Below are 17,946 nucleotides of genomic sequence, written 5' to 3'. Positions count from 1 at the left end.
ATTAAATCAAGCAATATTTTATCACACCATATCTTTGGTTCAGCATGTAGTATTGATATTTTCTTAATTAATCTAGGGCTATAAAATCGGACTCAGTGTTCAAATGTTGCTCTGCCTCTTTCTACTCACATTAAGATATTAAATTAAATTTTACTTAAACATTTTGTTGCTGTTGTTTTCTTTTATTAGCTCCGGAGCTTTTAACATTTCATTACTAAAATTTCCTATAAACGGCAATAGAATGCAACACTCTTGATGTAAGATTTTGTATTCAATCCAATGAGTGAATTTCTTCATTGAACTTTAGAAACTACACATGACAGGTACAAATTTTTGCTTACAACTCAAGTCTAGTAGAGAAGTGGTGGATCTTGGAATATTTTAAAGAAATAGTTATCTATCAAAGTGAATTTTTTTTTTATAATTTTTAAATAAGGAATCATTTTCTAAATGCAATATATTCTCCAAAAAGCATTAAGACATCATTCATGCAGTGCACTTGTGCAAAAATTACTATAGTGTCGGGGAGTTTAGTGTTAGTTAGAAGAATCATAGAATAAGTGATCCTTGTTTGATGAATTAGTAAAATAAGTTAAAATGAGGTGAAACATTATCCTCTCACAATCTTTTAGACAATCTCCAAGTATACCATGTCACATCTCCAAACAGTAACACCACTCATATTTGTTTATTTTGATTTAAGATAGAATGCAATTAAAGCATCTACTAGAGAAGAAAAATACCCACCACCACCTTGATAGGGAACTTGATGAGTAAACAAACCACTGTGGATAGTGAAGGCCTCCTGAACTTTGTCAAATTTGGCAGGGTTTAGACCATTACCTACTTACCACAATTTTTTCAAACTTGCTTCATTAACATCTTCATATTATCCTTCTTTTCATAATCAAAATAAATATTTCTTTTTCATTTTACTATTCTCATTTCTCATTTCTTATTACTTTTATGTGTATATAAGAAACTGTAAAATCATTTGAAAATATAGCGATATCCATTTGGATCTTTTGATTCTAAAAGTTAGTTAATAATAATATAATTTTGTAAAAGGACTTACAATTACTTTAGTAACAGTCAATATAAATATCCACTTGACTAATATAGATGTTTTCAGTAAACTTGTTTAACTAGTAAACCTTTTGAGTTAAATTGATGAAAATTGACGTCTGTTCAAATAATGTCTCTTTTAATTGCTTAATAGTTAAAATCCTCACACTATGCTAGAATTTTTTTCACCTAAAACATAACTTGGGTTCAACTAAAACATCAATCTAAAACGACAGCAGTTTGAACTGAAAGGAAAAATTCGATTTAACCTAAACTTTATAAATTATTTGAATCCAAAAATAACCTAACTTCAGTCTACCTCTCTACTGCGCATTCTACTTTCCCGAAAGATCAATGGTATAGCACAAGGCCAAAGACAAGAAGTTCAATTTCATTCATTTTACTCCCAATGGAAATAACTCATTCATTGTATAAAGCAAATGTTGAACCCATCTTTCCCAGAAGAACACATCACTCACTCCTCTTTCTCTATGGAATTGTAAAACTAAGCAACAAATAAAAACTTCAACAGTTGAACAATTTCATTACAATCTTTTCAAACTTTTCTTTCTGGCATCTATCTTCTTCTTGTCCACCAGAGCTTTTGCTTCCTTCTTCTGAGGTGCAGAAGCAGTAGAAATGACTGTAGCAGAAGTAATCACAGAGGTGGCTGCCTGTTCCTGACTATTTCCTCTTGTTGCAGGCACTGGCACTGGTACTGGCAATGCAGCACTCGCTGCAGTGGTTTTAACGTCAGCACTGAGCACAGAGGTGTTTGTCTGATCAACATTCAGAGCAGTAGTTGATTCGGAGATAGCTCCACTCTTGAATTTGGGCTTTGGTTTTGCATGGATTCCAGTGTAAAGCCTGCAAGCCACAATTGGGGGGCAGGGGGTTTAGTAATCAAGTAGGTAAAGTAATGTTAAAATTTCAAAATAGTATGGCTGTACAAACTCAAGAAAATTGATCAAAACTAACAAAATACGTTTGAGTTATGAATCAAAATTCGTGTAAACCTCCATGAAACATAAGCAATGATGTCCTACAGGTCTCATTTGAATTTGAGCAACTAAAGAATCATAAGATTAAATGACGTAGAGCCTTTTTTTGAGGTAGTTTTCAACAGGACACAGCATTTGAGACAACAACTTACTATGCCTGGGAACAAATTCAGAATGAGTCCAAAATAAGGAATGAACTCCTTTCTCTAAAACATCAGAGGTGTTGACCACAAGCTCAGAATGGATATACAGAAGTGTCGGGCTGAAGAACTTCAGCAGATGAAGAAAGCAATCTATTATTTGACTTAAAGGGGGTAGCCCTCAACATAGTACGGTTCAAGTTTCATTTGCCACAAAAGATTCCAAAACAGGGTTAAACAAAGGAGGATGCTATTGAAAAGGAATGCATTTATTATATTTAAAATCCTATCTAACAAAGTATATATACAAATTGCTCTTTAACCAACACCATTCACCCACTAATAGTAGTATTCTAAACTTGGTAAACACCCAATGTTTCACATTAACTTTTCAAATTCCCGGATAAGAAATTATTCGACAGGAATAGCATCATCGGACAACTTACCTAGCATGTCTAGCATACTCGTCATAATTTTCAAGCAGCATTTTACCAGCCTGTTCATTTAGAGCTGATTCTGGAAATGGTTCAATCAATAGACACCTAACAACCTGTTCAAAATGGGAATCAGTGTTAATATATAAAGACCAATCTACCCAAACTTAATAAATGAAGAATATCTAAAGCACTTACAATAAGAACATGACGTAACCCAAGGCTAGGATTCCAATCCTTTTTAAGTGTGTTGACACAAATCTCTCCGTTGGTTGCAATGTTCGGATGGAAAATCTTAGTCAAGAAAAAACCTACAACATTGAATTAAATGGTTACATAAGTTTAACAGCTTTTGCAACATAGAAAGAATATATGTCATTTTGTTAAATAAACAATAAACTCCACCCAATAAAAAAGTTTCAAAAAACAAAGGATAACCAAATTAGAATTCCAAAGCAAAAAACTAAACAGCATAGTTGTCTCAATAATGTAACTAGCAGATTATAAAATTGTCCATAAGGGGAGTCTACAACACACCTTTTGGTGGCGAATGAGGAAAATCATGAGATAGCAACAGCTTCATGCGGAAAACTCCATTCTCATAAGGAGTTCCAGCTGCAAAATTATACTCCGGTTCATCAAATTCTCAACCAAATGATGAGAATGCACAATCGCACAACATAAACATAAAGCTACTTACCCGGGCCTTCAATGTCAGCAAATATAGTTGAAAAGTCATCATCATTTACAACAACTTTAATGCCCTCGGGAGGGGACTCATCGAGATTTTTCAACTCCTTGGCAAGTTGCTTTATAACATTTGGTGGAAGATTTTCATTAGTGGCCTAAAACAAAAAGCACCATATTACAATGTAAGAATATTAAACACCTTAATGGAATAAAAAAACCGTGATAAAAATACATTTAATCATAAAATGCCAGATTGATGACTCATGAACTCTATTAAGATTGCTGTAGTCATATGAGCAAAACATTACTTACCATCGGTACAGAGGCACCTGCTTTGTTCTGACACTAAGGAGGAGTGGCCCTTTTCAAACTGAATTCTCAATTTCTGCTTAGAGCAAAGGATGCAATCACAAAAAGGAAAACTGCCTGCAGAGGCATTTTTATCACGAATGAGTGAGAAGTTGTGTTAAATTATTATGCACAACGATGGGACTCAAATAAAAAAATAAAATATACTAGAATCAACAACAGGGTGAAGAATTGGCCAGAAAATGAATTGTACAGCAAATCATAAATCAAGAATCTCAAATAACCTAAAGTAATCAACTGAAAGAAAACCAGTAACCCACTATTAGTAATTCCCCTTGAGAAAAACCACCAAAACACAAATAATCAATAGTAAGTTGTGAATCAAACTCATTTTGCACAACCAAAAAAATAAAAATTCTTACACACACACACAAGAGGAACGGAACATCTAAAGTTAGCCCCTTCTCAGACACTTAAACACACCAAATAACTGAAAGTAAAAATAAAAAAAATGTACAACCAATCGCTTGAAAAAACCCACACAGACATTTAAACAAAAAAAGCAATAACAACCAAAATTGAGCTCCTGGCCCGAGCATAACAAAACCCTAGAAATACTCAAGATTTTTTATTCTAAGAGAAGGACTCACTTTAATGCAAAGCCAGAAAAATTAAAACAAGAAAAAATTGAAAATTGAAAACCCCTTTTTTGAAACAAGAGAGCCAACAACAGCAGAAAAACCCTACTGGGCAAATGAAACCCCCAGAATCTCAATAATCCCAATCTAACAAGAAACAAACCACCCCACCCCAAAAAAATTACTTGTTTGATTAGAAAAACATCAATTCACAGGACACGACACTTAAAAAATTCCGGGTATCACCACACTTCCAATTGAACACATCCAAATAGAAAAAAAAAAATGAATGAAACCCAGTTAGATGAAAAAAAATACAAACCCCACTTGAGCAAAATGAAATGAAACCCAGATGAGGATTCACCTGCAAAGAACAGAAGAAGCTTTTGGGGGTGCCAGAGGAGAGAGAAGAACAAGAGAGTGAGAGAGAGAGAGAGAGAGAGGGGGGTGGGAGGCACAGAAGGGATCCCTCCTTGGAATGAATGAATGATTGATTGGTGGAATTTGAGAACACAAAAGTTTAATATTTATTCACAAACTGGGTATTAAAATGGAGACGCCATTAATTATTTAATTAATTAGCTTTTAAAATATAGTAAGGTCCTTTATTATAAATGTGGAAATAGTAATTTTTTAACAAAATTATTAATTGCTTGTTCGAAAATAATGTAAAAAATTATTATTTTGAAAAGACTTGCTGCTTAGCCCAGATCTCCTGAGTATGTAGACGTTGGGTACTTCTTGTCTACCTAAATTAGAAGATTCCTCACGCGCTCTGTATGAGGGTGCATACCACTTTCAGTTTAGAACCCTAGGATCTATTAACGGTACAAGGATTTCAAACTAGGAAAACAATCAAAAAAAATTTAAATCCTCTTTTCTTTTTTTAGGATTGTATTAAATAAATTTATTGTTTATGGAATAAACGTAAATATTCATTTTATATTTTGAGTTGGTTTAGAACGGAAAAATGAAAAACGTGATTTTTGTTTTTATAAATATGACAAGTAATATCATAAAAAAAAATGAAAAGGTAAAAATAAGATAAACAAAAAAAGTTCATGATAATACTGAAAATGAGGCGACTTCTAATATTTGATACTTGGAGTAAAATATAAATTTTTTTATAAATAGTCAATATGTTAATAATGTAAAAGAATTATTTTAGGAATGTATAGATTTTTTAAATTGCTATTCCTCCACAAGATTTTTATAACTTAAGATTTATTGATTTTTGTCCCTCAAAAAACTTATTTTAAAATTGTATTTATAAATATTGTTATTCAATTGACTAAATAAAATTAAATTCATTATAAATAATTTTTTTTATATTTCACATATTTTAGTATGAATTTAATTATAATAACTTCTAATGCACAAAATTGTATTATCAATTAATTATAAATCTTAAAAGTTTATTTATAAATAATTAAGAGATAACATTTGACTTTGGTTTGAGCGAAAATTTGGTAGAGATAATTGATTTTTAGTGTTATTCTTTGCTTCAATGAAAGCAAGATTAAAAAATATTGAATTGTAGAGTTATTTTTGTTTGAGCCAGAATTGGTTTATTTGAACAAAAATATCACAAAATCAACCTCATGCAGCAAAATAAACATATTTTCAAAGTTTTATTCAAAAATCATTTTAACAATTATAACTTTCAAATCTAGTAATCAAATATAAAATGAGAACGCACAATAAATTTCATTCAATCAAACTACATAAATCTCATCTCAAACTAAAAAATTAGAAACATGCTCAACAAGACACAACCTTTCATGAAACTCAAAATATTGTGACCATATCACCTTCACATCCAGATAATTTATTCAAAGGTTCCATAAAAAAAATATAAATAACTTATCTTACCTGAAATTCCTTATTTCAAGCAATGTTTCAGCTTAAGCAAGAGAACCCTTCAAAATCTAGATACTTAGAGCAAAATATTCAAATATAACTAAATTTAAGTATGAGGTTAACCAAGTTGAAATTATTACTTTTCTCAACTGACTCTACTAAGATTGATGACAAAATCACAAGAAAAAAAAAGAAAGAATCTTTATAGTACATAGGAACATACGCTGGTTGAAATCACTAAATATGGTAAGAATAAAAAATTCTAATTGGTTTCACTTCAAAAGATGAATTTTCTTTTACTTGCACTAAATTAGACTTTAGAATATGATTGAGATCATGTACATATTTCCTTAATTGTGATACATGAAAGATATTGTCTAGACATTTAAGCAAAGGTAAGTGGAATCCTCACCTAAATAACTCACCATTGTACATGGTGTAGAATGAAACCTGTCATCTTAACTTTCTGGCTTCATTGGAGTCACTCGGGAGCACATATTTGATGAGGTAATTGATGATCGATGTCATTCAACTGAAATTTCATACAATAATATATAAGACATCATCATGGTCCCTACCTGGAGTGTTTAATGTTTCTTAAATCAGAGTCCGATGTTACCCTACTTTCCTTATGCTTGCGAGCTTGAACAAACTTGTCAAAATGGCTGATTAAATTCTTCGCAATATGATATTACTTGTGGAGTAAAGGTATTTTGGCTTAATACTCTCATTGATCTGACTTGTCACCGATTGATAGTCACTGTGACATTAGCTTCTTTACCCCATTTAACGCGCAAGCTTCAATCTTGCAACTAAAGGCCTTATACTCGACTTGATTGTTGGACGCTTAAAGTTGAAGCGAATTGCTTGTTCAAACATGATTTGATCTGGTCCTTCTAGTATAACTCCAACTCTACTACCTTTTTTTTATTAGAAGAACCGTCAACATTCAAGGTCCACCATTCACGTTTTTCACTATTCTAAGGAAGCTCAACGATAAAGTCAGCTAAAAACTATGCTTTCATTGGTCCTCGATTTTCAAAGGTAAGCCCGAACTCAAACAATTTAACTGACTAAGCTATCACTCTTCCAACTAACTTGGGTTTTTGAATAACTTGCTTAATAGGGTAGTCAATGCGGATAATAATGTTGAAGCTCCTGAAGTAATCACTACAAGAAAATCATGAAATAGAAACCAATTTTTAGAGACCAAAATAATTAGTTGCAATAGTAACTAAATTAGAGACCATTTTAGAAACTAAACTAAAAATTGGTTTCTAAATTAGTTTCTATTATTTTCTATTATTGTTAAATAGTTTCTAAATTGGTATCTAATTAGCAACCAAGGTTTTAGAGACCAAATCTAGAAACTAAATATTTGGTAGTTAAAACTTTAGTTGCTAATTAGATACCAATTTAAAAACTATTTAACAATAATAGAAAATAATAGAAACTAATTTAGAAACCAATTTTTTGTTTAGTTTCTAAAATGGTATCTAATTTAGTTACTATTGCAACTAATTATTTTGGTTTCTAAATATTGGTTTCTATTTCATGATTTTCTTGTAGTGAATGTCTTTGTCTTCAAGCTGAAAAAACTATAACAAGGATGAGCTTCTCTATGACTTGATATCTTTCTTCAACCGATTGCAGATTCCAGCTTATGAAGTAGACACTTTTTGCTTTTTCCCTTCTTTATATATCAAGACTGAACATATCGCCAAGTACGAGACTGCTAAATAGAGAATGAGGGTGGAATGTGGAAGAGGACTCACCGAAGTCGCCACAGTCGGATGCATAACATGAATTTTCAACGATGCTTTGGCTAAACAAGTAATGTATTGTCTTAATGACTCAGTTTCACCTTTAACAATGTATTGGAGTGATGCTGAGTCAGTGACAACGGGTTAACTATCGACAAACCGAGTTGTAAATCTTGTGTAGATGGTGTCGAATGAGTCAATGAAATGAGTAGGTAAAGAATAATATTATTACATTGAATTCTTTGATCACTACTAAGGAGACTATCTTGGGTAAAATAAGCTTTCACGTGAGTAGTTGGATCAAATGTTCCATTAAATTTCTCAAAGTTGGCATGCCTTAGAGAATTTGGAAGTTGAGCTTGCATAATGTCATTAGTAAAGGGGTGAAAAAGTATAAAGCTTGTTACCCCACAATTCCTTGTGGTGGTGGTAATGTTTCTGAAGGAATTTGTTGATGTGGTTGAGTAACATGAGTAAGTGTCTAAACACCTGGTATGATTGTGTGGGCCTCCTAATGTTGATTGTGACTAGGCATATTTGAAATTTGACTTTGTTCATTATGACAAGTTAGTTGGGACTTGCTTTCCTGCTCGAGTGTTGGTTGATGTTCCGATCTATGAACTATTCAATTTTGCTACATCTCATGCGGAATAACATGGATCTCCTCACGATGTTGCTGTGGAGGTTTTGCATCTCGGTCTGATCTTGAGCTTGAAAGGTCTCCATGTCTTCACGTATTCCAGTGATGGCATTTTGAATCATAGTTTTGCTCTTCTACATTGCAGAATCGATGATATTTTATACTGTGTTCTCATTCTTTTTCATGGTTGAGTCAATGTGAGCTTTTAGCACTTCTAGGATTGAAGAATCCATAGTAGATTGAGATGAAATGATTGTTTGTCTTTTGGTGAAAACCATACTTTTTGTGGTGTTGGAAAACTTTTACCAGGATACCATGGTGGGCACTAAATGTTCTTACCAGGTTTGGTGTTGAATTGTTCAAGGTGGTGAATCGGAGTTTTTAATGATGACCATCTCCGTCTTGAAGGATTGCGGAGCTTTACTGATAAAGTCGAGTAAAAATCTACTTATAAAAAAACTCTCCGACGATTAAGTCAGTAAGAATATAATAATAATAAGTAGTAAATGAGTATTAAAATATCAGTTATAAATACTCTATGTGATTATATTTATAAACTTAAGAGAGTGAATGATGTGTATCAATAACTACTGCTTTAGTTAGAGAGAATGGTGTCGAGTTTCTCGATCACGTATCGATCACGTATTGATGGTTATAATCGCATTATAATGATTATTAGTGAATCACATTATTAACTGCAAGTGGTTAATATCATATTATTTAATAATATTATTTAATAGATATTAATTATTCCGTCTATTTAGGGCCGCATAGTGTAATACCAAACATACAAAATTATTTAAATTAATTTTATACATAAAGCAATTTCTTACAAACAACTTTATTAAAAAATATATAAATATTTATTGTTTTTTTTTAAATCCTGAATTTGACATTTTTTTAACTATATGATTGAAAAAATTAATAAATAAATAAAATTTATTTCATACCAATGAAATATTAGAATTTCAAATAAATTATTTTAGGAGAAAAATAGTAATTTTATGTCCATTTTGTAAAAATAAAATTATTAAATTAAATAAAAAATATTAATTAAAAATATTGTCTCTTGATTGAAAAATAAATATTCTTGTATCATTCAAATAGTGTCTTTCAACATTATATTCTTATTTTTAACATTATATTCTTATGGAAAATTTTAAAATTCTATTTTAAATGTTTAAATTTGAATTATTTTGATTTAAATTTATTTTATTTTTAAATGCTTTATTTAGACAAATTAATTTAAATTAATTTATTTCTTAAACATAGTTTCTAATTTATATTTAAAATAAGAAATAGTTATTTTGAAAAGTATTTTAATGAAACAATTGTTTACTTTAAAAAGTAACATTGAGAACTACGTTTTATATAAAAAAATTATTAGATAAAAATTATTTTTAAAGATAAAAGTTAATTAGTTACTAGGCTAAATTAAATATGATTTTATAAATTAAAAAAATTATTAATATTTAAAATAATTTTTATTATTAATAAATAATCTTAAAAAAAAAATTGATATTTAAAGTAGTCTTTTGTTAATTAAATTTAAAACATGAATAATTTTTAAAGTTCTCGAGAAAATTTGTATTAAAAATTGTTTTTCTGCTTTCTATAAACACATAATTAATTATTAATCTCATAGTTAATTATGTCAAGATAAACTAAAACTGAACTTTATTTTGCTTGCAGATAATCAATTTTCTCACAATAATAATTGATTATATTGTTAGAAATTTGTTTTTCAATGTTTCACAATTAAGTAATTAGTTAAAAGAATAATTAATTATATTGATCAAAATTGATTTATTTTAGCTTTTGCAAATAATCAATTATTTTATGTAATGATTGATTATATTATGCAAGCTGAAAAATTAATTTTTTCTAATATAATCGATTAAGTTTAATAATAATCGATTGTATAGATTTAAAATGTTTTTTTGATTATTTTTGAAAACAAAACAATCGATTATAATTAAAAGTAATTGATTCAGTGTCCGTAACATGTTTTTGAAACTTCTTTAAATAGAAAAATATTTCATTGTTATCAGTTGAAATACTTACGAAAGTTTTAACTGCTTTCTTATATAATAGTTATTGAAGAATCATTTTTTACTTGAAAATATCATCAACCAGCATTGAAAGTACATTAGGGTTTTAGATATAATTTTTTAGGAACATTTGTCACTTTATTTGATATTTTTGTTTGTATTTGTAGCTTTGTGATTTTTAGGAACATTTCTCACTTTATTTGATATTTTTCTTCTATTTGTAGCTTTGTGTTGTAATACATTAGTGTGGTGTGACTATAGGTATTTAATGGTATGTGATTGTGTAAGTCGAGAAGAATCAAGATTTTAGATTCACAGGAATGTAGTGTTGCAAAATCGGAAGTTTGTGATTGTGAAACTTGTAAAGTTTGTGAATTTTGTGATTGTAGAACTTGTGAAGTTTCTAATTGTGTTGGTGGTGAGGTTTGTTGATGTATAGATTAAGATGCTTGTGGTAGTGGAGATCCAAATTGTGGATGTGCATAAGTAGTTATTGTCTGGTCTTGTGTAGCAGGAGGCGTATCATTAATGTTTACATAGTTCACCATAAATTTGTCTGAACCAACAACTGATTTAAGCAAGTTCTTGACCCTTTTATGTTTAGGCATATCTGCACATAAAAATGAAATAATCAACTACAATATAATTTAAAAGCTATACAAGTATCATATTGAAAGATATATTAAAAGTGAAAATATATTAAAAGGTTCATACATGTATCATATAAAGGCATAATAGATGAATGAACATATTAACATAAACTAAGGTTATTATTACTCTGACATTAAGTCATTTCATGAAGTTCATCATCACTTTTGTCCTCTTTTAATAATTCACCATCTTTATCATCCTTAAACAATGACAATTGGTCAGAGTTGCTGAATAATTCATTTAAGTCTTGTTGTCGACACGATTCTACTTCACAAACTTCACCATCTTCTTCTCCCATATCATACAAGTCTCGTGGTTTCAAATGGACAACAATTGACCAATCCTTATTCACCTCATCATCTATATAATATACCATTTCAACTTGTGAAGCTTCAATGTGTGGATCATGCTCCTCACGATCTCCCATGGGAATTAACCTTGAAAAATTAATACAATTGAAACCCCAAAGATCTTTTCTCAACCCCCTATCCCTTGTGGTGTCTGTCCATTTACATTTGAATAAGGTAACCTTAAAATGACCATAGTAATTAAGCTCAATTATATCTTCTAATTTGTCATAATATGCCAAATTCACTTGTCTAATGTTTTGATTTGCACCACTTGCAACACATGATGTTGAAGAAGTTAAGAAAACTCCATAATTTTGGGTTTTTAACCCATGTTCTTGACTTTTAGTTCTAAATTTGAAACCATTTACATTAAAGGCATAAATTCTTCTAGCATGTGGTGTTGGACCTTGAGATAGATACTTAAGATCATTTGCAACTGTACTCCAAATGCCTGGGTTAATCTACAAAAATAATTATTGGTGTTAATATATCTTTGAAATTGACATTTCTAACTTGTAAAAACATATTTTACCTACCCTTTAGGGAAAGCAATTCATGAAGTCCTTATTGAAAATCTTTTCTAGCTCTGTATTTGGAATTCTTCTCCCTCTAGACCTTCTTTGTAAATGTTGTCTAAATTCCCTAAGAAATTTGTTTGAAAGCAATATATTGTTAATAATTCCATAAAGGAAAACTTTTCAATATAATTATATTTATATTGAGTGTTAATACTCACATAATGTAAGCTTGAACATTAGGGAAATTAAATAATACATATCAATGTGGTTGCGTTCTCTCAATAGTTGACATCTCTAAAGTTGAAGCAACACTTACAAAGCAACACTTACAACTCTACCAATTGGTGGAAATAGGATATTCAATTATGAAATATCTGTGTTAAAAGAGTCATCCACATGTGAAGTCTATTAGTTCTTGTCACCATCCCTTCCATACATTGAGAGCAAAAGGTGAAAACCTCTTCAGTTAGGTATCCTTCAGCAATGTAACCTTTAGGTTGTGCCTTGTTTCAAACATACAATTTTAAGTGTCCCAAATACCTATAAAATGCTTTTGCAATTAGAATAATCAAACTTTGAACTTAAAAAAATACAAAGGTCCACAGGAAATTTACATTTTTATGGTATACATCCAATGGTAATGTATTGATCCTCCAAGCTTTGTCTCACCAGCTAGGTGAGAAGTTAAATGAACCATGATTGTAAAAAGGTAGGAGGAAATAACATTTCCAAGTGGTAAAGAGTTTGAATCATGCGAGACTTAAGTTTATTAAGATCAAATTGACTTAAACTTTTCCCACATAATTGTCAAAAAAAATGAACACATTTCTACTACCACTGTAGTCATATTGTTTGGTAAAACATTACGTATGGTAATAGGTAGGAATTGTTCCATAAGAATACGACAATCATGACTCTTGAGTTAAAATATCTTTCCACCTTTCAAATCAATACACCTTGCAATATTACTTGAGTATCCATGTGACATTTTAGCATTTTTCAATGTCTGCAAAAACATTTTGTTTTTGGCAATGAAAACACACTTGGTCGAAATCTTCCTTTATCATTTGGCCAAAGTTCTTTCTTTATACCCATTTCTTTAAGAACCTTTCGGACTTTGAGATTATCTTTGGACTTCTTAAGATCATTAAGTAACGTATACAAAACATTATCACACACGTTTTTTTCTCAAAATGCATCAATCTAGATAATGGCATAACTATTGAAGATAGACTTTGATGTCTCCAAATCCATGAAGATTGGTGGAAGGCTTTGTTGTTGCTTGTGTGTGTGGGTTTTTGGTAGTTTGAATTTGTAATCCACTCATAGAATTGATCCAAGGTTATTTGATTTTAAATCCTTTTGAAAAAGATGTGTTTACAAAGAGAAGTGGAAAATCAACCTGTTGAATTATCGTTTCAACCAGTTGTTTTACCCTTAGAGGTTTTTGAAAAGGATTTGAAACTGTTTGACTTTGATTGACTTTGTTGTCAAACCTATTCAATCGGTTGTTTCGAAAAATCAACTAATTGTTTTTCGAATTTTCTTAACAAAATTTTGTTAAGTTAGTTCAATCTATTTTAATTGATTTAAAACTGATTTGAATTTTGCATTAAATGTTTTTAACAATTGATTGGAGTATATATAATCTATTTTACGCTCCTGGTTGTTATTGATTCACAAGATTTCTTTCAAATCAAGTTTTTCCAAGATTGCTTAAGGCTTTGGATTCTTTTCTGAGAGTGGAATTGCATTGTATTTTCTATTTTCAATCTATGATTGTATCAGGTGTGATCATCCCTTTTCTCTTAACAATTGTATTTACGTAATAATTTTTGGTGTGCAGATTCAAAGGGTGTTCAGAATTATGTGTTGTGATTGTCAAAGGTGGTGTGTGTTCTTGAAGGGTTCAAGATCACCACTTTGGTGTGTGTGTTGTAATCAAGGTCTTTTGATTGCATAGTGGAATACTCAGAGGTTTTCTGGGGACTAGATGTAGCTCTTGGCTAAGAGTGAACCAATATAAATTTACTGTGTGATTCTTTGTATCCCTCTTATGTTTAAATCTGTTTTTTGCTTGAAGTTTATAACTGCTGCTATAAACAACCGATTGTTTCACAAAAACAACCCATTGATTTTCTGTTGTTTCTGTGAAAACTATTTTTAAATTCAACTGAACAGATTTCTGATTAATTGATTCTCTCCGGCCTTCATTGTACCTTAAAAATTTGTGAATTTTTTTTTATAAACAATTCAACCCCTCTTGTTTAAGGCCTACAATTCTAACAGTAACAAGTTGGTCTGCCAATAAGGAAGTTTAAAAAATATACTTCTCTTTCTCTATTGTTCTGCTCCAACTTGAACAACATTCTTTCCTTGAGCCCTCTTACTTGTATCTATAGGGTATAATGGTTTTCCAAATGTAACATTGACACCTCAACTTGTTTAAATATGTTTGACCCTGACAAAGGTTTTGGTGCATACCTCAGTTCATTTGTTCCACTTAAAAGATGACGATTCAATTTGAACCTGTGCTCTTTATTTAAAAATCTACAGTGTCCCATAAAGCAGAACAAAAATCAATATTGAGGGACAAAAATCAATAAATCTTAAGTTATAAAAATCTTGTGGAGGAATAGCAATTTAAAAAATCTATACATTCCTAAAATAATTCTTTTACATTATTAACATATTGACTATTTATAAAAAAATTTATATTTTACTCCAAGTAGCAAATATTAGAAGTCGCCTCATTTTCAGTAGTATCATGAACTTTTTTTGTTTATCTTATTTTTACCTTTTCATCCTTTTTTTATGGTATTACTTGACATATTTATAAAAACAAAAATCATGTTTTTCATTTTTCCGTTCTAAACCAACTCAAAATATAAAATGGTTTTCCAAATGTAACATTGACACCCTCAACTTTTTTAAATATGTTTGACCCTGACAAAGGTTTTGGTGCATACCAAAGTTCATTTTGTTCCACTTAAAAGATGACGATTCAATTTGAACCTGTGCTCTTTATTTAAAAATCTACAGTGTCCCATAAAGCAGAATTTTCCCATGCACAACGAACAAGAGTCTGTTTCAAAGTTACAAGTAGGGCAAGAAAGACGAGTGTGCAGACAAATTACCTAGCCTAGGGAAGTCACTAGTTGTCCACAACAAAACCGCTTCGATGTAAACATTTATTTTTTAAATAATCAAACGTTTTCACTCATTCAATTTGTTTATGAGTGGATCTAAGTAAACATCAATGTCATTTCCTACCATTTGTTTTCCATGAATTATCATGGAGAGGATAAAAGATGTTTGGTTCATACACTCCCAAGGATGGTGATTGTATGGGATAAGAACCACTGACCATATACTATGGTTTGTACTCATGTTTCCACAAGGATTGAAGCTATTAGTAGCTAAGCATAGTCGTATATTTTGACGTTCATCTACAAATTTTGAATGCAATAAATTAGATGATTTTCAAGCCTCATAGTCTCTAGGATGCCTCATCAATCCTCTTGATTATCCTTTGATGCATGCCATGTCATAGACTCAATCGTCTTAGAATTTGCAATCGCAGTTTTAATGGAAAGTAAGCCAATATTTTTACGCATTGCTTTATCTTTATTTTTCTAGTTAGACGTTTTACACTGTTTACATTTTTCTCAGCCTTCATTCTCTTCACCCTAATATAGCATACAGTCTTTTGGGCAAACTGATATTTTGACATAATTAAGACCAAGTTTGGTAACCACATTCTTTACCTCATAGAACGAGTTAGGAAACTTAGCATGTTCAAATGCATCATTTAGCAAGTCTAGAATCATGGTAATTGCTTTGTCACGCATTCTACTCATGCATTTGATATGGTACAACTTAAAAATGAATGATAACTTCAAATACTTTGTACAAAGCTTCATATAAGGCTTCATTATTGTCTCTCATCAATCCTACAAAGTTTTATATCCTTGATCACCCACCATATTATTTTGCAGACCATCAACTTCAGTATCCTTGTCATGCCCCGCGCAAACCCAATGCATCATTCAAGAAGCCTTCTATTGGGTTTTGAGATTTCAATAAATCTTCAATGACATTCGCACTTGTAGTGACCATACACTCAGTTCCACTTGCTCCTTCATCGTACAAATTTTGGATGCAATAAATTAAATGATTTTCAGGCCTCAGAGTCTCTAGGATGCCTCATCAATCCTTTTGATTATCCTTTGATGCATGCCATGCCATAAATTCAATCGTCTTAGAATTTGCAATCACAATTTTAATGGAAAGTAACCCAATATTTTTACGCATTGCTTTATCTTTATTTTTCTACTTAGACGTTTTACACTGTTTATATTTTTCTCAGCCTTTCCTCTCTTCACCCTAATATAGCATATAGTGTTTTGGGCAAATTGATATTTTTACATAATTAAGACCAAGTTTGGTAACCACATTTTTTTTTATCAACAATAAGGATTGAACAACAGGAACCACTTAAGGGGTGGTTCAACCCTCATACATACCTAAAAAAATGAGATAAATTCACTGGTCTCCCAAACCAACAAATAGAGAGAGACAAACAAATGTACCACTATAAAACCCGTACAGCCAGTAAAATTTCAAAATTAATCCATACAAATTCAAAACTAACCCGTACAAATTCAAAACTAACCACATTCTTTACCTCATAGAACGAGTTAGGAAACTTAGCATGTTCAAATGCATCATTTAGCAAGTTTAGAATGATGCTAATTGCTTTGTCATGCATTCAACTCATGCATTTGATGTGGTAGAACTTCAAATACTTTGTACAAACCTTCATATAAGGGTTCATTAGTGTCCCTCATCAATCCAACAAAGTTTGTATTTCCTTGATCACCAACCATATTATTTTGCAAACCATCAACTTCAGTATTCTTGTCATGCCCCGCTAATCCAATGCATCGTTCAACAAGTCTTCCATTGGGTTTTGAGATTTCAATAAATTTTCAATGACATGCGCACTTGTAGCGACCATAGACTCAGTTACAATTGGTCCTTCACTGTACAAATTTTGGATGCAATAAATTAAATGATTTTGTTAATTATCAGAGTCTCTAGGGTGCCTCATAAATCCTCTTGATTATCCTTTGATGCATGCCATGTCATAGACTCAATCGTCTTAGAATTTGCAATCGCAATTTTAATGGAATGTAAGCCAATATTTTTACGCATTGCTTTATCTTTATGTTTCTAGTTAGCTGTTTTACACTGTTTAAATTTTTCTAAGCCTTCGTTCTCTTCACCCTAATATAACATACAGTCTTCTGGGCAAACTGATATTTTGACATCATTAAGACCAAGTTTGGTAACCACATTCTTTAACTCATAGAACGAGTTAGGAAACTTAACATGCTCAAATGTATCATTCAGCAAGTCTAGAATCATTGTAATTGTTTTGTCACGCATTCAACTCATGAATTTTATGTGGTACATCTTCAAAATGAATGATAACTTCAAATACTTTGTACAAACCTTCATATAAGGGTTCATTATTGTCCCTCATCAATCCAGCAAAGTTTGTATTTCCTTGATCACCCACCATATTATTTTGCAGACCATTAACTTCAGTATCCTTGTCATGCCCCGCTAATCCAATGCATCGTTCAACAAGTCATCCATTGGGTTTTGAGATTTCAATAAATCTTCAATGACATGCGCACTTGTAGCGACCATAGACTCAATTACACTTGGTCCTTCACCGTACAAATTTTGGATGCAATAAATGAAATTATTTTCAAGCCTCAAAGTCTCTAGGATGCCTCATCAATCCTCTTGATTATCCTTTAATGCA

At 31.0% G+C, this 17,946-nt stretch overlaps 1 protein-coding gene across 4 annotated transcripts; it reads right to left on the bottom strand.

The window, feature by feature from the left end:
* Nucleotides 1–1,440: 1,440 nt before the first annotated feature.
* UBC22 (ubiquitin-conjugating enzyme 22) lies at nt 1,441–4,973 on the bottom strand. 4 transcript variants are annotated; one of them, XM_068616192.1, is made up of 7 exons: nt 4,600–4,973; nt 3,643–3,756; nt 3,341–3,485; nt 3,178–3,255; nt 2,839–2,951; nt 2,653–2,756; nt 1,441–1,932 (listed from the first exon to the last, which is right to left on the bottom strand). In XM_068616192.1, exons 2-7 carry the CDS (start codon nt 3,643–3,645, stop codon nt 1,611–1,613), a joined length of 765 nt encoding a protein of 254 aa, XP_068472293.1. In that variant the 5' UTR covers nt 3,646–3,756; nt 4,600–4,973; the 3' UTR covers nt 1,441–1,610. The 4 variants fall into 4 exon arrangements, with proteins under 4 accessions (XP_068472293.1, XP_068472292.1, XP_090157354.1 ...); XM_068616191.1 differs by having other exon boundaries at nt 4,642–4,821; XM_090301228.1 differs by having other exon boundaries at nt 4,605–4,776.
* Nucleotides 4,974–17,946: the final 12,973 nt, after the last annotated feature.

The sequence above is a fragment of the Phaseolus vulgaris genome, chromosome 1 (assembly GCF_051622355.1).
Source record: "Phaseolus vulgaris cultivar YP4 chromosome 1, ASM5162235v1, whole genome shotgun sequence".
NCBI lineage: Eukaryota > Viridiplantae > Streptophyta > Magnoliopsida > Fabales > Fabaceae > Phaseolus > Phaseolus vulgaris.
This window is presented reverse-complemented; position numbering and strand designations above follow the sequence as displayed.

Excerpts from the sequence above, each read along its gene's own strand:
- UBC22 (XM_068616192.1), bottom strand. Across the intron at positions 2,952-3,177 it reads TCCTCATTCGCCACCAAAAG|GTTTTTTCTTGACTAAGATT; the intron begins GTGTGTTGTAGA and ends TCAATGTTGTAG. Across the intron at positions 1,933-2,652 it reads GAGTATGCTAGACATGCTAG|GCTTTACACTGGAATCCATG; the intron begins GTAAGTTGTCCG and ends TGTGGCTTGCAG.